This window comes from Electrona antarctica (genome assembly GCF_951216825.1).
Source record: "Electrona antarctica genome assembly, chromosome: 14".
In the NCBI taxonomy this organism is placed as follows: domain Eukaryota; kingdom Metazoa; phylum Chordata; class Actinopteri; order Myctophiformes; family Myctophidae; genus Electrona; species Electrona antarctica.
The window spans coordinates 41,839,852-41,857,128 of NC_136795.1; the positions used below are offsets into that span (position 1 = coordinate 41,839,852).

The window sequence follows — 17,277 nt, forward strand, 5'->3', positions numbered from 1 at the left end:
CTTTTTTTCACTAGACCATTTTCACATGTCCCAGGAATGGGTGGATCAAAGGAGAAGTTCCGGCTCCATTTCTTTTCATCTCTATTTCTATCATTTTTTTAAATGATAGATTTACCGATTCTGCCCCCCCATGATTGTTTTTGTGGAAAGTCATGATGAAATATTAAAGAGTACCTCAAGTTTCCATGTATTGTTGTACTTAGAATATACCCGGGTTTAGTGATGGTTTGACAAGTTACGTTTAGTGTTCTAGGGCTAAAAGACAGTGATCCTCTTTTTTTCCCAAAGGAAACTGTTGAAATCATCCCCTTATCTGTGAACCTTTTCTAAATCTATGCAACGGGGAGCAGAAATGGAATGACCAGCCTCAAAGAAATGCACTGTGAGGGTTTGAGTTTGGCATTCCATACACAAGCAAACAGAATTTGTTGCTCAGATCCTAATCTCTCAAAACAGATTGCAGATGGGTTTCCAGATTGCTCAGATCCTGGTCAGTGATGGCATATAGACCAAGTAGTGTTTTACTTTTAACATCGTCAATCATCATTATGGAGCTGCCATGTACTACGTATCTTAACCCATCTTCTACATCCTGACAGTTTTCTGAAAAAGCTATGTTTCTATGTCAGTGGTTCTTCGATTTTTCAAAAATAGCAGACCTACAAGCTCGTAGCGCGCCACTCGGTGGCGAGCTATGAGCTTGTAGATCTGCTATTTTTCAATAGCTAAAGCATAACATAATGCTGACACCAAAAGGGGTTCCCGCCCAAAATGGGTTAAGGGCACACAATTCACACACGCCGCATATAGTAGGTAATTTCCCTCTGGGGGAAGTATGCGCTGTGACGTACATTTCTGGAGGAAGCAGGTCTGAATAGACTCAACGTCACAGGTTTCCAGCGGGGACATTTCAAATTGTGCAACTGAGGATCAGATGTTAAAATATGCCAGTCAGTGCCTACAGGTATGTAAAATCACAGAGAATACAGAGTAATAAACGGTATTATTTTTCTGTACACGCGTTTTCAAGATCTTCCACTCCACCACCCCTAACATGATTGTTCCCATCAAACATCGTCATTAAAAGTTCAGTAGAAAATAGGCTACTTTATTACGAGGTTTCGCAAAAGTAAAAAAAAAAAAAACTCTGAATCACCTGCACACCATTGTAATAGTTTCCCATTGTTAGTCGACTTTGAGGTGACTTGCATTTTCCCCTCCGTTGGGCATAGCGTAAAGAGCAAAGACAGTGAGTGACAGGTTAACCTGCTCTTGACCTACTTGTGTAGAGTTTGATTGACATCAAACACATCTTGGTGATGACAGCCATCCCACTCTCTACAAAGCCATTGGATAATAGCCAGATTTGAGAAAAGCACCAGTCCTGCAGTGGTTTGAAAAAAGGATACAAAAAAAAAGGAATGCTGCATAAAGCACCTTATGTCCTACTCTGCAGTGGGACCAATTTTGTTATTCTCAAACTTCAGTGTTTTTCCAAACAAACATTCTGAAATGTTTGTTAACTATGGGCCTGGACATAACACTAGATACAATTGGTGCAGCGTGCAGATTTGGCATACATCGATCCAAGTATTGAACTACAAAAGCGATGACCTTTGAAACCTACCACCACTGTATAAACATTCTCATGACAGGTTTCTTTTTCCCATTATGACGACTCAACGCCATATAGCTCATTGGCCATGGTTGTGATCCAATGTAATTACCTGGTATTTGATTACAATCACCTTTTGTTTGTGTCCTCAAAGTCTATGAAAACGTAGAAAAAAATAAAATAATCACAAAAAGGGGCAAACAAAGTTAGACAAAAGAAAAGAACATCATTTATTTATTTTCTGCCAAATACTATGGAGAGGAGAATACATAGTTTTAGTTTATACATTTTTTTCTTCTTTTTTTGGGGGGTGCACGGTTGTCAGTGAGGCACCAAGGCAGGAACACGTGCCAAATAAAACACACCTCTGTGAAAGGAAGCAAGGGACTGTGGGTAGTTTACTAACGGTTGAGTACGGACACAGAAACACATATCGTGACACGCCTCCCCCCTCCAAGAGAACGTTACATTGGCAGACTGAATCAGGGGAAACTATCGTCGTCATCTTCGGCCATCTCCTTGGCAAACTCCAGGTCCTGCTGCTCGCGCTCACGGCGCTCCTACATGTGCACAAACACAGAGAAAAAAGGATATCTTATCTCCTGTGTTTTATTCCTGGAAATGAACGCCCTACTTGATCATACTACAGCGTCACACAGAAGCATCAAAAGTAACAGATCTGCAAGCTCGAAAAGAGACACGTTTCGAGCTTGTAGATCTGCTACGTTTGCTATGAAAAGTAACCGTGGACATGAGATAGACCCTGACGAAGACCTTGTAGGTCGGAGCGCGTTGGTCATTTTCTGTTGCCTTGCTCAAATACATTTATATTTGTTTCACCAAAGACAGGGTGCCTTGGAATCCATTTGCAAGTCTGCATTTTACACATTTTGGAAATTAAGCAGTGCCACATTGGAGGAAAAAAAACTTTGTCGTCTGTACTTCTACCAGTATCATCAAAGAGCACCCATCTATAAGAGCCATTGACCGATTCCTGCAGCGCTTCTATTTCTCTATTTTTAAAGTGGACATATGAGGTTTCCACCCGACACAGACGTCAGACGATATGTTGTTTTAGGTGAGAACATTGGCCCTGACTGAACACGAACACAGCAGGTCTTAATAACTTAATTTGTTCATAGTCACTGTTTTACCAGTTCAGCGATTGTTTGAAAAATTTTAATTGGACCAAGAGGCAGGTTGACACCTGCCCTAATCCCAACAGCATCTTGTATTGCGACAGAGAGTCAACCAGGTGCTCGATGGAGGTGAAATAAAAGTAAAAAATAAAGTGGACTGGTGCTACAAAGATCCGTGGCACTGGAATTCTAGAATAAAAGGCGGCGATCCGAACAAAAAAGGTTACAAATGAGGAGAAGGTGGATGAAAATAAAGGTACTGATGGGCCCTGATGAAGACTCCTGTGAATCGAATGTTGGCTGTTTTTAACTTTTCTAAATAAAGTACCTTGATTTGTATCCACCCTCTCCTCATTTTTAACCTTTTTGAGTGCTCGGATCGCCGCCTTTTTTTTCCTAGCATCTTGTATTACAGAATGCGTTTAATCGTTGTGTGGAGCATTATGCAGATTGTTCTTTTAAAGTGTTACGTGCCTCCAGAGCAAGAGGTAGAAAGTATAATAACGCCACTGTGGTACAGTACTTCCCACCACCAGAGGCACACAACATTTGAGTAAACTAATTATGAGGTCAAATATCAGCAAAGTGTTCCATTTCAACCTCACTGTTAATCTGTTCCTTTTCAAAGATGACAGTGATGTAAACATGTAACCACAGACTAGTTAAATTAAACAAAAGCATGCTAATGTACACAATAATATTATACTGTATGTTAAAAGTCTCCAATCCCTGCATGTCAAAAGTTCAAGACTGCCCTCTAGTGGTCAGTCTCTCGCTGCTTTCATTATGCTATAATGCAGTCAGAAAAAAAACACATTCATATAGGAATAACAGTGGGTGGGTGGGGGACGGACATGATGGATTCATATGACAGATGTGTCAGAGAGTAAAAACAGCAGCAACTAATTCAATTAATAGCATCAGCTGTTTACTCTTGGTAACCGGAAGGTTCCCAGTACGATCACAGGCTCGAAGTGTCCTTGAGCAAGACACTGAACCCCTAATTGCTCCCGATGTGCAGGTTGGTGCCTGCCTTGCATGGTTTCCCCCGTCATTGGTGTATGAATGTGTGTGTGAATTAATGTAATGCACAATCCATGTAAAGTACTTTGGATAAAAGCGCTATAAAAATGCACCTTTTACCAATTACTCTGCTGTGAGACATCTGTGAAAAGGGCCCATAGGTCAGTTAATAATGCTGCTAGTGCTCGGTGTGGTAGCACGACTGTGGGGAATGCATTTGTTTCATGCATTAGATTCCTCTATTCTAATTTAGAAAAACACGGGGCATCTGCACTAGATATCAGCACTTCAAATGTATCACCGCGAGGTGCGAGTGGAAATTTAAGACCATTTATAGAACAAAACAAATCGCTAAATGTAAATCGGCAATTCCCAGCCATTAGTCATATCAAAGCTAAAGCAACATTGAGGTATTGGTTGCATCAGCATTCAGCACAGATACTTCAGAACAGCCTTGTCACTGCACACCTAAACCTAACACACCCACTATTCATTGTAACAGATGCATCTGTGTTGCCAGAGCTTCGTTACCGGAGGTCCGAGCGAGCGCAAGGGCTTTAGCGCTAAATCGCTTATTTTGATCGCTACACTCCAGTGTTTTGTTCCAAGTGGGCTGCCGTAAAAAGGCAATCTGCCATTAAACCCCTTGCACATGCTCAAGAGCTCTGCTGGGCTAGGGAAGGTTACACATTTTTCACCTCTACCAAACATTCTTGGATATAATAACATCCGAATAAGTTAACTTGTGCTTTTACACTTCAGTGGTTTTTAACCACTTTCAACCAAGGTTCATGTTTTAGGTTCTTATGAGAGAAAGTAAAAGATGAGTGTTAATTTTTTTTCATTTGCTGCTTTCTTTCGTTTTAGGGATTTTAGCTCTTTTTGACAGGGGGGCGGGGGCATTCGAGCATGGGGCTAAATATGTATTTTTGTACAACATTTGATGGTGATTTATTTTTTTATTATTTACTATAGTCCTAATAAACCCCAGGAAATTACATCTGGCCACGGAAGATCACAGGATCTACTGAATGTAAAGGAGGCCTACTGGGGGAAGGCTTATACTGTGTGTGTGTATAGGCTCAATATGTCAGTTTGTCACATTCAATAGATCTTGTGATCTTTTGTGGCCAGATGTAATTTATTGGGGTCTAGTACTATAGTAAATAAAAAAAATTGAAATCGCCATAACATTGTGAAAAAATACATATTTAGCCCCATGCTCGAATGCCCCCGCCCCCCTGTCAAAAAGAGCTAAAATCCCTAAAACGAAAGAAAGCAGCAAATGAAAGAAATTTCATTAACAACCTAAAACATGAACCGTGGTTGAAAAAAACTCAATTAGAATGTTTAGTTTGATTAACCGTTGCAGCCCTACATTGTACCCGTGGTATCATTATGGTGCTTTCTCACCTCTGCCGACTCCAGGTCCTTGTTGTAAGCTTTAGGAGGGAACCGCATGGCCTGCAGGGGGAGACAACGTTCAAGCCACAGAGAAACACATGGATTAAAGCAAAATAAAGACTAAACATGTTTGTAATGACCACGTCCTAATGTGCGATTTGTGAAACAATATAAAAGGAGCCGATTCCTAAACAATTAACACAGTATGTAAAAATTATGATGTTTTATTAATATTGTTCCTGCTTTTCTTCTACATACTGCCAACCAGGTGAAGAAATCACAGATTGAAAGTTTAATCTTTGTTTTTATACAAAACATCAAAGACTATCAAGATGTTATGGAAGATGCTTCTGAACACATTGCTAGTTTGACCACATAAAATCATCTAATCTTAAAATAATAACCGAAAATAGTAAATCTACAAGATTTCATGGCATACATGATGCTGCTGGTTTCTATGGAATCTAAATGACTGAAATCAGTTGTGGCAAGTAACTGAGAACTTTAATCCATGCATACTGGCAAGGTAAAAAGCCGTCTCTGGTTTCCTTCCCGTATCTGCGTGACGTAGATGGCCCGCCTTTTTAGGAGAACGGAATTAGGTGAGTGTATTCATTCCGATGGGAGTGAACGTGAAATACAGTTTCTGAACCAGTCTTAACACATTGAGAGCCCACGCAAAACTGCCCAAAATCACTTTCACCTAGAAAATCCATTCACATTTTTTATAATTCAGCTGACTGTGGAGACACATGCTGGAACTTTTTACTTTGAAATGTTTTATAGTTTGAGTTATTTAATTTAAACGCCAAATACATTCTCAATGGCGAAAAAACAAACTTTGGCACCACGTGTTTAAAAAAAGTGTTTTGATTTTTCTGTTTTTTTTTAATAAAAAAAAAATTAAACAAAAATAAAAATAAAAAAAATATATATTTTTTTGGAAGACGTCCACAGACGTCTTGGGCTATGCACGTGCGGTAATACCCATGACGTCCACAGACGTTTTGGGCACAAAATGTGTTAATAACCCCATGTTTACTGAAGTTAACTGAACTAAATATTGGACCCCCAAACCCCACAAGCCACATAATATTCTGAACATTTTGACACTTTGTTTTTTTTCCAGAGAGACACATCAGGAGAAAATCTACTTTTATCATCAACCTTTCTCTGTCCCTCTGTATCTGTATGCATGTTTGTGAACCATTTCTCTAGTGCCTACAATTGGGTGGCTGATCTTTCTAAATCCACTATATCTTTGGCCATGAAAAGAGACAGATTACTGGACTGACAGGATCCTAACCATAAAAAGACATGGGACACCGAGGGGCGAGGGCCATATCTTGCGCGCCCCTTACCCCTAAACTTGTCATTTTTTACTATTTTGAAAAACATTTTAAAATGGTTCAAATAGCCAATCTTTTCAAAATTGTAAAATATATGGCTACCAAGTTAGTTTTGGGATAAGGTGGCGTGCAATATAGGGCCCTGAGTGTGCATATAACCATGAGGGGACAAACGCCTAGGTTTGCCATGATCATGAAACGGTACTTGACGATTATTTGACATTGCGATTAACAACTTTAGGGTTTTAGGGTTTGTAAACAACATCGGATATGAGATAGTGTGTGTGTGTGTGTGTGCGCGCGTCTGTGTGTGCGTGTTTGTGTGTGTGTGTCTGTGTGTGTGTGAGAGAGAGTGTGAGTGAGCGAGCACTGACCTTGACAGACATGTTGTGGATGTCCAGACAGAAGGAAATTCTCTGGTGGAACGCCAGCTGGGGTTCTCTGGTACCATAGATGTCCATGGTCTCTTTAGATTGGACAAAACCCTTCTCATGGTTTATGCTGGCCTCAATTACTCCATCACGGATGGCCTGAGAGAGAGCAAGAGGGAGATGATTCAGAATTAGAATGTGTCCTGATAGCAGAGCAGTAAGTAGTGGTATACTTCTTTTGCACAATCTAGTTATTTGTACGACTGTGACAGGAATGCGCCCCAAAATAAAACGCTATGGATTTGTCACCCAAATTGTTGTTGGGAAATACATTTATACGCATTTATGGATTAACCCATTTTGGAGTTAGCATTATGTTATGCTTTAGCTATTGAAAAATAGCAGATCTACAAGATCATAGCGCGCCACAGAGTGGCGCGCTACGAGCTTGTAGGTCTGCTATTTTTGAAAAGTCGAAGAACAACTGACATAGAAACATAGCTTTTTCAGAAAACTGTCAGGATGTAGAAGACATTTTTAGAATCTGATCTCAGGTCAAAATGGGTTAAGCAGAAGATGTCACTAAAGATGTCTGCATGTGAATGAGTATGTTACCTTGGCCACAATAAACTCTGCGTCCTCTGGACTGTCCAGCTGTAGTTTGGATGCAATGTCTGCCAGCGAGATCCTGGAGTAAGAGAGACTGATCATACGCACTCCTATGTACACGGAGAGAGAGAGAGAGAAAAACAACATGTATCATACATTTGGACATAAAGAATTTGTCAGTAAGGGTCAAAGGCTTTTCTACAACAATAAATCCTACAAATGAATATATCAAACACAATGTTGATTCAATTTAAGACAAGTTAACCAAACTCTTAACTCATCCATTAGGCCTTCAATAAATCATACCATTCTCTCACACAGAGAAAGTGCTTCCATTAAGCTATTGCAAATGTCAGTCATTTCATAGTTTACAGCAAAAGTAGTCAACGCCTTGGTCATGGTTATATTGACGTACAAAAGCAGGATTACATGGTTTTGATGAAATGTATGGGTAAGCACACACATTTATAAACACTGCTATTTTATAAACCTATTGACACTGTACAGTCACACACACCCTACCAGTTTTGATGACGTTGTGTCTCAGTCGGATGATCAGTGTGTAGGTCCCGTCTGTCTGGAACTTCTCATTAAACTGTTCCAGGGCCAAATTGAACTTGGCCAGGTTCCCTGTTCTCACAGCTACACACGCACACAAATACAAGACACCGTCAATTAAATCATTCTGGGTATCTGGGACATCAATATGGAGATTGTGTATGTGTGTGTGTGCGTGTACCTTGTGTGAGAAGGAAGTAAGGCATGAGTGATCTTTTGAGCGATGGCTGTCTGAACTGCAGTCTGTCAGGAATCTCCCCCAACAACAACTCAACCACTATCAACAACTTATGGACCTGAAATAGAGAAGGAGAGACCCCGAGACAGGGATACAGATAGAGGGTAAAGGGGTGGTTTTAGTAGTAGGTTAGGAGATTTAGACCATTTCAAAGACTTATGGCCACCTAATGACCTAATTCATAATCAGTCGTGCAATCTTGTTGCTCGCTGATGTTAACTGCACATGACCGTTTTTCAGTAGGGTATCACGTTATTTTCAGTGAAGGAAAGTCTGGCGTGTAGATACATCATGCAACGTGAGCATAATGAGTGAATACTGACCGTCTGTTTGAAGCCCACTGCGGTGTGCTGAGGAGCCTTCCTCAGAGCATTGGTTAGAGTCCTCCTCGCCTCAGAATACTCCAACTGGATGGCCTTGATACGACCTAGAGAGAATGAAATACCATTACTGAAGAAATTTAACCACTGAAGGAAAAAGCTCTTTACAAAAATAGCTATCAAACAAGCTCTTACCTATATATTATATTCAAAGATTTGTTGATATGCTACCTTCTTGGAAACCAAAATAGGGACGGTAGTCCAGGAACAGCAATTAATGTGGAGAGCATTCACTCCATTGACACGATGCCCCTCAGAGTGTCTCCATCACTCGCTGCTGTTTTGATTAATTAAATTCAGGTATTTCCCGTGTGACAGCCATTCTTGATACTTGCTTTGGTGATTTAAACGCATGTTTCTCATGCCAAGAGCTCCTTTGAATTGAGAGCCCCCACCCCCTCCCATTCCAGTATAATACAGGTATATGTCCTCTCTCCCCTCCGTACCAGTATAATACAGGTATCTGTCCTCTCTCCCCTCCGTACCAGTATAATACAGGTATATGTCCTCTCTCCCCTCCGTACCAGTATAATACAGGTATCTGTCCTCTCTCCCCTCCGTACCAGTATAATACAGGCATCTGTCCTCTCTCCCCTCCGTACCAGTATAATACAGGCATCTGTCCTCTCTCCCCTACGTACCAGTATAATACAGGTATATGTCCTCTCTCCCCTCCGTACCAGTATAATACAGGTATATGTCCTCTCTCCCCTCCGTACCAGTATAATACAGGTATATGTCCTCTCTCCCCTCCGTACCAGTATAGTACAGGCATCTGTCCTCTCTCCCCTCCGTACCAGTATAATACAGGTATCTGTCCTCTCTCCCCTCCGTACCAGTATAATACAGGTATCTGTCCTCTTCCCCCACCCCCTCCATACCAGTATAATACAGGTATCTGTCCTCTCCCCCCACCCCCACCCATTCCAGTATAATACAGGTATATGTTCCCTCCCCCCTCCGTACCAGTATAATAAAGGTATCTGGCCCATTCGTTGTTGTTGGCCAGCTCAGGGAACACCGACTTGGACACCAGCTTCTCGGCCTGGTCGTACAGGTTGAAGTGCAGGTAGTTCCTCAGCAGCAGGTTCAACAGGACGGCCTGGCCGTCGGCGTCGTGGCGCAGCGTCGCCGTGCGCAGGCGCGTGTGAAGGAAGCTGGAAGAGGGAGGGAGATGACAGAGAGGGGGAGTTAGAGGGAGAGAGAGGAGGGACAGTCCGAGAGAGATGTCTTTACAATAGAGCATCGCATTCCCGCCCCCTTTCAGAACGATGAGGGAACCAGAAGAGAATTCCCCATTTTTTATCCTATAGACTTTTCAAAAAGTATTTATTTAAAGGCCTGTAAGCCTCGTACAAAGCCAACAGCCGAGTTGACAACTGATCATGACATTTGAAACATCTATGGAAAAATGAATGGGGGATTCTCTTCATGTACCTCTTCCCATAATAGTTCCCCATAACAAATCCAATAGGGGTTCCAAAGGAAACCTTACAGGAATGTAACTGAGAGTACAAATGGAACCAAATGGACCCTCAATTGTAAACTTATGGTGGTCCTTGAAATTTAAAAAGTTTGTATTGCAGACATGAAGAGCACAATCACATACCAGTTGACAGTGTGATTAAAAAAATGTGATGGAACCGATTCTGGTTCCTCAATGTTGGATCCAGATCCTGTGTGTGTGTGTGTGTGTGTGTGTGTGTGTGTACCTGCGGATGGTGTCAAACTGGTTGAGGTACTCGTAGACCCGCGCATGGTAATAATAACACTTTGCCGCTACCAGGTCCAGAGCCCTGCGGTTCTGTGAGCCAATCTTCTGCAGCAGGTCGTCTGACACCTTCTGGGCCTACAGAGGGGAGATACCGACATGTATTCTAAAAATCTAAAACAGTGTTTCCTTCCTGTGCAACACCATCTGCTAACAAGAACAACACACACTTCCCCGATTCTGGGCATGTGATAACAGGCAAACAACGCGTTCACAGTTCACAGATTCTCTAATTATTACACACACACCTCTGTGTATCGCTTGTTGTTGTTGAGGTAGACCACCATTAGGAGCTGCAGATATGCCTCAACCTCGGGCAGGAGAGGAGTGGCCGCTGCTTTCCCCGTCCTGGGACGGAACAGGACCTCTCCTTCCGCTGTCTCCATGGGCTAGGAAGAGAAACAGGAGGATGAATGATAGAAAGACACAGGTAGACGTAAAGGAAGCATGGATGGATTCATAGAAGAGTGGAAAGTGGAGCGATAGGTTGATGGACGGATGGAGAAATTGATGGAGATGAATTGTATTGTGTTGCATCGCAACTTGTAGTGGGTATTGTCTATACTAGCCTAGGACCCTTCTTATTTCCCCTCCACATCAAATCTCTTAGCTGGAAATATCTGCCATCTTACAATGTCTCATGCTGTGGCACGTTATTATTATTTATTAGGCATTTAGCAGACGCTCATAATCCAGAGCACGTTACAGTAAGCAAGGACAACACAAGGTAATATCAAATGCATAGAAATAGTGCTCTAGGATCATAAGTAAACCAAGAACCTATCATCAGTCTACTCTAACAGTATAATATCCAAAGAAAAGAAAATCAATAATCTGTACATTGGAACTATAAACACTATAGGATGCTGGGTCAACAATGACCTGGCATCTGTCTAGTGTCTACATAACATGCCTATAATGCCTATAATGCCATCTAAATTACATTTTTAGCCTTTGCATAAGCCTGCAAGGCAAGGCAAGGCTAGCTAGGGCAAGTACTACAGGTTAACGTGGGGTCTGAAAAGGTGAGTCTTCAGTCTGATCTGTTGGAGCTGCCATTTTCACCAAGTCTTCTCCCCCAAAAGAGGGGCGCCAAGGTTCATGTGGTTAAATGACAGGTGTAAAAGGGGGTTCTAGGCCTTCGAGCGGCGCCCCTCACCTCTTCCAGGAAGCCCAGCAGGTAGTCCTTGGCCGTGGCGTTGTTGGTGTAAAAGCCGGTCACGGCCTTGTGGAGGACATTGGAGTTCAGGCGGCGGCTGGTGGAGGGTAAAGCACGCAGCGCACGGAGCACGAAGCGAGGCTCTTTCCCCGACACCGCCTTCTCGATCTGCTTCACGTGTTCCTTGATGTCTGATGGAGGACAGAGAGAGGGTGAGGGGAAGGAAGAAGGAACGGTGGATGAGGAGACGTTTGTTGGCGAGGTAGTGGAGAAAAACAGGGCGATGTACAATGGAATGGATTGAGGAGGAGAGAGAGAGAGGAGGGGAGAAAACAGGGCGATGTACAATGAAAAGGCGTTCCGGAGGAGGAGAGGAGAACAAAAATTGTGATTAAGTAAGAAAAGCAATGAGATGAAAGTGTGAGGCAAAGGGCAGAAGTAAAGAAGACAGGGAAAGAGTCAGGAATTTAGCACACACACACACACACACACACACACACACACACACACACACACACACACACACACACACACACACACACACACACACACACACACACACACACACACACACACACACACACACACACACACACACACACACACACACACACACACACACACACACACACACACACACACACACACACACACACACACACACACACACACACACACACAGTGTTTTTCTCCAAAATGTAGGCCTAGGGCCTAGACAGACATCGCATGAAACCTATTGAAACATCATCAAGAGGGTACATGCATGGGAATACTGGACAACTCACCCCGGTGCCTGCCCGTTTTTCCTCCCGGAATTTTCCCCAGTGAGGGGGATAACTTTGTAATATGCTATTGGCTGTTTGTATTCTTTTTGGAAAAATATAAAGATACTCCTGTGGAAAGGCTATATTATTTTACTTATATTGACCCTATAAACAATTTAGTATTATTTAGTATATGTAAGGTTTTTCCCACTCAAATGGTACCTCGTCAGATAATACCCACATAGCCTACAACAACTTCTGTGAACAGACTTCACTGTAGTAGCTTTTCATAAATATATTTGTACTTAGGCTGTCTGCTGTCGTGAATGTTTATAGTTAGAGAAACACACAAAATCTGCTCTCCCACCGACGTCATGTGTCCGTTTATCTCCAGCCGTACAGACTCCATTTGACGCGTCTTATCTACTTTAATACCCACATAGCCTACAACAACTTCTGTGAACAGACTTCACTGTAGTAGCTTTTCATAAATATATTTGTACTTAGGCTGTCTGCTGTCGTGAATGTTTATAGTTAGAGAAATTCAAAGTCCAGCCGTCTGCTGTCCAGCCTCTCCCACCCCTCACTGGGGAAAATTCCGGGAGGAAAACGGAAACGGGGTGAGTTGTCTTGTTACCCATGCATGGTCATGTAAATAGTGTAAACGGAACTATTACGTGCTACAAACTAAGTAACTGGGATACCGGGTAAACAACATCAACATCTAAAAATAAGAGTTCAAGAGTCAAGCAATACAGTACATGTTAATTTTAAAACAAAATAAATGTTTGTAAACACATTTTATCCAATCAGGAGAGAAGACTCCAAAATGACCATTTAGCAGCTTCCATTTTATAGTGTTCCAGCTCATTTGAGTTTTTTATAGTGTTCCTGCTCATTTGAGTTGTCACATCTTTTGCAATTTAATGTGTTTATCTTGTATGAATTCTCTCTCCAGATTGGTAGCTGGCCTTTTGTTTACTAAAGATACGGAGGGGCTTAGATCTGTAGCACTAGTATTATTTTAACAAAATAAATTAGGTGGCACATCAACGAGAGAGAGAGACACTAGATTCATATTTCTATCACAACACTGACACATCACAAATCACTGTGAGCTCAGAGCAGAGGTACCAACAGTGACAAATTGTGATTGTGTTTGATTGATTGATTGATTGAAGAATTTATTAACAGTTTGCAGAATTACAGTACATTTCAAGCACAAACTCAATACAAAGGCTGTTAACTGTGAGTGGACGACCCAATTAAGCATTACACTTGTTTCCAACAGGGTCCACCATGTTCAAATCATCAAAACATTTAGAGACGTACAAATAGACACTTCTATAGACAGAACAGGAATTCATCAAAAAAGAATTCATCAAAAAGGAGGTAAAAAGGGAAAAGAAAAATATACAGTGAGGGGAAAAAAAGGGGGGGGCGGGGGGGGGGATTCACGTTCAGCTCCGTTAAATTGTTTGTTTTCCTTGGAGGAGCTGCGTTGGGTCCCCAAGTCGGCTCCGTGGCCGTACCTTGAGTTGGCTGTGTGGCCGTGACCATCTCTTGTGTTGTCCTTGCGTTGGGTCCCCAAGTTGGCTCAGTGGCCATACCTTGAGTTGGCTGTGTGGCCGCGACCGTCTCTTGTGTTGTCATTGCGTTCGTGTTTGAGGGATTCCGATTTTACAGGGGCCAGTTTCGAATTGCAGCCGTCCGTAGGTGCCCTTTGAGAGCGGTTTTGAAAGAGTCAAGGGATTCGCATGTCTTAATGACAGTTGGTAGGGCGTTCCACATTTTAGTGGCATAGGAGCGAAAAGAATTTAGTCCCTTGTTTGTGCCGAATCTGGGTTGTACATGGTTCGTTGCACTCCCTCTGGTGTTGTGGGTGTGGACTTCGTTAACATTAAGGAAGTATCTAGACAGGTACATGGGTATCTTGGTGGTGTATCGAATCTTGTGGACCAGACCCATTGCAAGATGCTGTACTCTGTCGTCGACCCTAAGCCATTCCAGCCTGTCGAAGTGGGCAGGGGTGAGGTGGGTTCGGGGGGCTAGATCAAGTAGGAGCCTGACCAGTTTGTTTTGGGAAGTCTGGAGCCTGGTTTTAAGGGCCTTTGAGGTGCTGTGGTACCAGGAGGTGCATGCATAGTCAAAGAAACCCTGTACAAGGGCTCCTGTTAAGGTCTTCAAGGTGTTTTTGTTGACCAGTGAGGAGATCCTGTAGAGGAATCTTGTTCTATGGTTGACTTTTTTGATTACGTTGGTGGCCATTTTATCACCGGAAAGATTAGCCTCCAGGATGGAACCTAGGTAGGTAATTTCATCTTTACGTGTGATAACATTGTCACCCACTCTAACCAAGAAGCCATTTGCCTTGCTGAGATTACTAATAGAGCCAAAGAGAATGGATTCAGTTTTTCCCAGGTGTAAAGATAGTTTGTTATCAGCGAGCCAGGTGCAGATTCTACCGAGTTCAGAGCTGAGGGCATTTTCAACCTGCAGTTTGTCCCTGTCCGAGACCAGCAGTGCTGAGTCATCTGCGAACAGGAACAAGTTGCAGTCACAGGCTGAAGTCATGTTCACGTTGTTGCAACTTAGTAGTATGTCGCCATAATATTAAACCTAACACTCTTCATGGCCATTGGCCAGCCGAGCAATTTAACTCGCCTCGGCTTCTGTTATGGTCAACACCACCAGACAACTAGCCGCGTTACTGTCAACTTAATGTTTACGTCCAATACACTCGTTTAGCTTCGTTAGCCGGCTAGGCTAACTAGCTGAACGTCAGTTGTTGGAGTGTTAACGGTCGCTATAACGGTTAACCATAACCATGTCTTTAACATCGTTAACTGCCAACAACAACCACACGCACGGCGGGACCGCCTTACCTTCCAGGGTCAGGCTGTCGAGCTCCTTGGGCCCTTTGACCGCTTTGTCTGCGTCCTCCTCCGGCATGTCCACGTCCTGCGGGTCGGGGCCCGAATCTTTGGTCTTGTCGGCTTTGGAGTCCTTGGGTTTCTCCTTTCGCTTGGCGGTTGTTTCCTTCATGGTCAACTGTGTTTAAAAAACCGTGTTATAAAAAAAAGAAAGAAAACAACACAACTAAACCTAAATGGGGTTTGACAGTTTTTGTTATGTTATTTATGCAAGTCACACACAACTCGCTGGTCGGCTCTCAGAATGACTGGCAACTATTGTGGTGGTTCGCGCACTGCACGGTGGGAGAAAAAGGCCGTACTAGCCGATATAGAAAAGCCTGATTCGTCACTAAGCTTTGAAAAACAGCCGATCTACAAGGCCACAGCCTCACAGCGCGTCGCATACGCGATGCGCTGTGAGCTTGTAGATCGGGTTGTTCTTCCAACGCACGACACCATCGTACGACGGAGATCAACGTTAGACGAAACGAGTCAAATGTTGATAGCAGCCAAATCACTTTCCACAGTCAAAGTGCCAAAGTGGGCAGCCTACCATAATAAAACTATGTATTTTAATACAAAAAATAGATAATAAAGCTGCAAGAACAGCCGTTTTGTGTTCACTCGTTAATGTTTTCTGTTAGTAAATCCCCTGGCTCTGATGTTGTGAATGCTTGATTTAAAATTGTATTAATAACAGATTGCAGAATCAGTACAGTCCAAGGAAGGTACAGGCTACAAGCACTGCTAAAGAGGATACTCCTTTATGATGATGATTTCCTGTTTTTGGCTATATAGAAGTGTATATTTGTATGTCTAAATGTTATGATGAATTGAACATGGTGGACCCTCTTGTAAAGCTTTATTGGTCGTCCACTCACAGTTGACAGCTTTTGTATTGAGTTGTGCTTGAAATGTACTGTAATTCTGCAAACTGTTAATAAATACTTCAATCAATCAATCAAAACCAGAAAAAGCAGACTTAATTGTTTACATCAAGGTCCTCCATAAGCTCCATTGTATTGTTGGAGCCTATTACTAACTTTGTATTGTATTGTATTGTATTGTATTGTAGGCTATTGTATTGTATTGTATTGTATTGTATTGTATTAATAATAATAATAATAATAATAATAATAATAGCTCAAATTTATATAGCGCTTTTCTAAATACCCAAAGCGCTTTACATAGGAACACTAGGAACAGACTTTATTAAGAAAAAAAACAAAGCAAAACATAACAGATACAACAGTACAGGGTTAAAAAGATAAAAGGATAAACGAGGGAAGGGGGGGACATCCTATCCAGACCTCAGCTGGGGAAAGCTATCCTGAAGAGGTGGGTTTTGAGTGAGGTTTTGAATGAGAGGAGAGAGGGAGCAGCTCTGAGATGGTTGGGGAGTTCATTCCAGAGGTTGGGGGCCGAAACATAGAAGGCCCTGTCCCCCTAGGTGCGGTACTTGGCCTTGCGGACCTTCAGGAGGTTGGCTTCACTGGACCTGAGGGAGCGGAGGGGGACATATGGTTCGAGAAGATCGGAGAGGTAGGGGGAGCCAGGTTATTGAGAGCTTTGTAGGTGGTGAGCAGGATTTTGTAGTGAATTCTTTGTTTGACGGGAAGCCAGTGTAGGTCGTGGAGGACGGGTGTAATGTGGTCTCTGGAGCTGGTACTGGTGGTGAGCTAGCCTGGCTAATAAGCCAGACCGAATCAGCCGTTGGCAAAAAAAAATTGCCTGCCGGCGGATTACGGTCTGGAGAGGCTCAATTGTACGCCCATTTCCTACACCAGAGAACTGGTGTGGCCAATCGGGACACGGTATGCAATATCATATTGCATACCGTGTCCCGATTGGCGGGCTTTGGTACAGTGACGTTCAATGCTTGAGACCTTTGACTGACAGTAGCTCTGACCAATTGCGTCAAAGAGAAAATGTTTGAACCCGCCCCCCGGGAAACAAGATCCATACACAGCATCTCCAGACTC

The 17,277-nt window shown here is 42.7% G+C and overlaps 1 protein-coding gene across 1 annotated transcript; it reads right to left on the reverse strand.

Moving 5' to 3' along the window:
• Positions 1-1,821: 1,821 nt before the first annotated feature.
• psmd3 (proteasome 26S subunit, non-ATPase 3) lies at positions 1,822-15,602 on the reverse strand. The gene is made up of 12 exons (XM_079520185.1): positions 15,266-15,602; positions 11,617-11,807; positions 10,706-10,846; positions 10,399-10,535; positions 9,653-9,843; positions 8,630-8,733; positions 8,250-8,364; positions 8,033-8,152; positions 7,517-7,620; positions 6,905-7,060; positions 5,191-5,241; positions 1,822-2,175 (listed from the first exon to the last, which is right to left on the reverse strand). Exons 1-12 carry the CDS (start codon positions 15,423-15,425, stop codon positions 2,098-2,100), a joined length of 1,548 nt encoding a protein of 515 aa, XP_079376311.1. The 5' UTR covers positions 15,426-15,602; the 3' UTR covers positions 1,822-2,097.
• Positions 15,603-17,277: the final 1,675 nt, after the last annotated feature.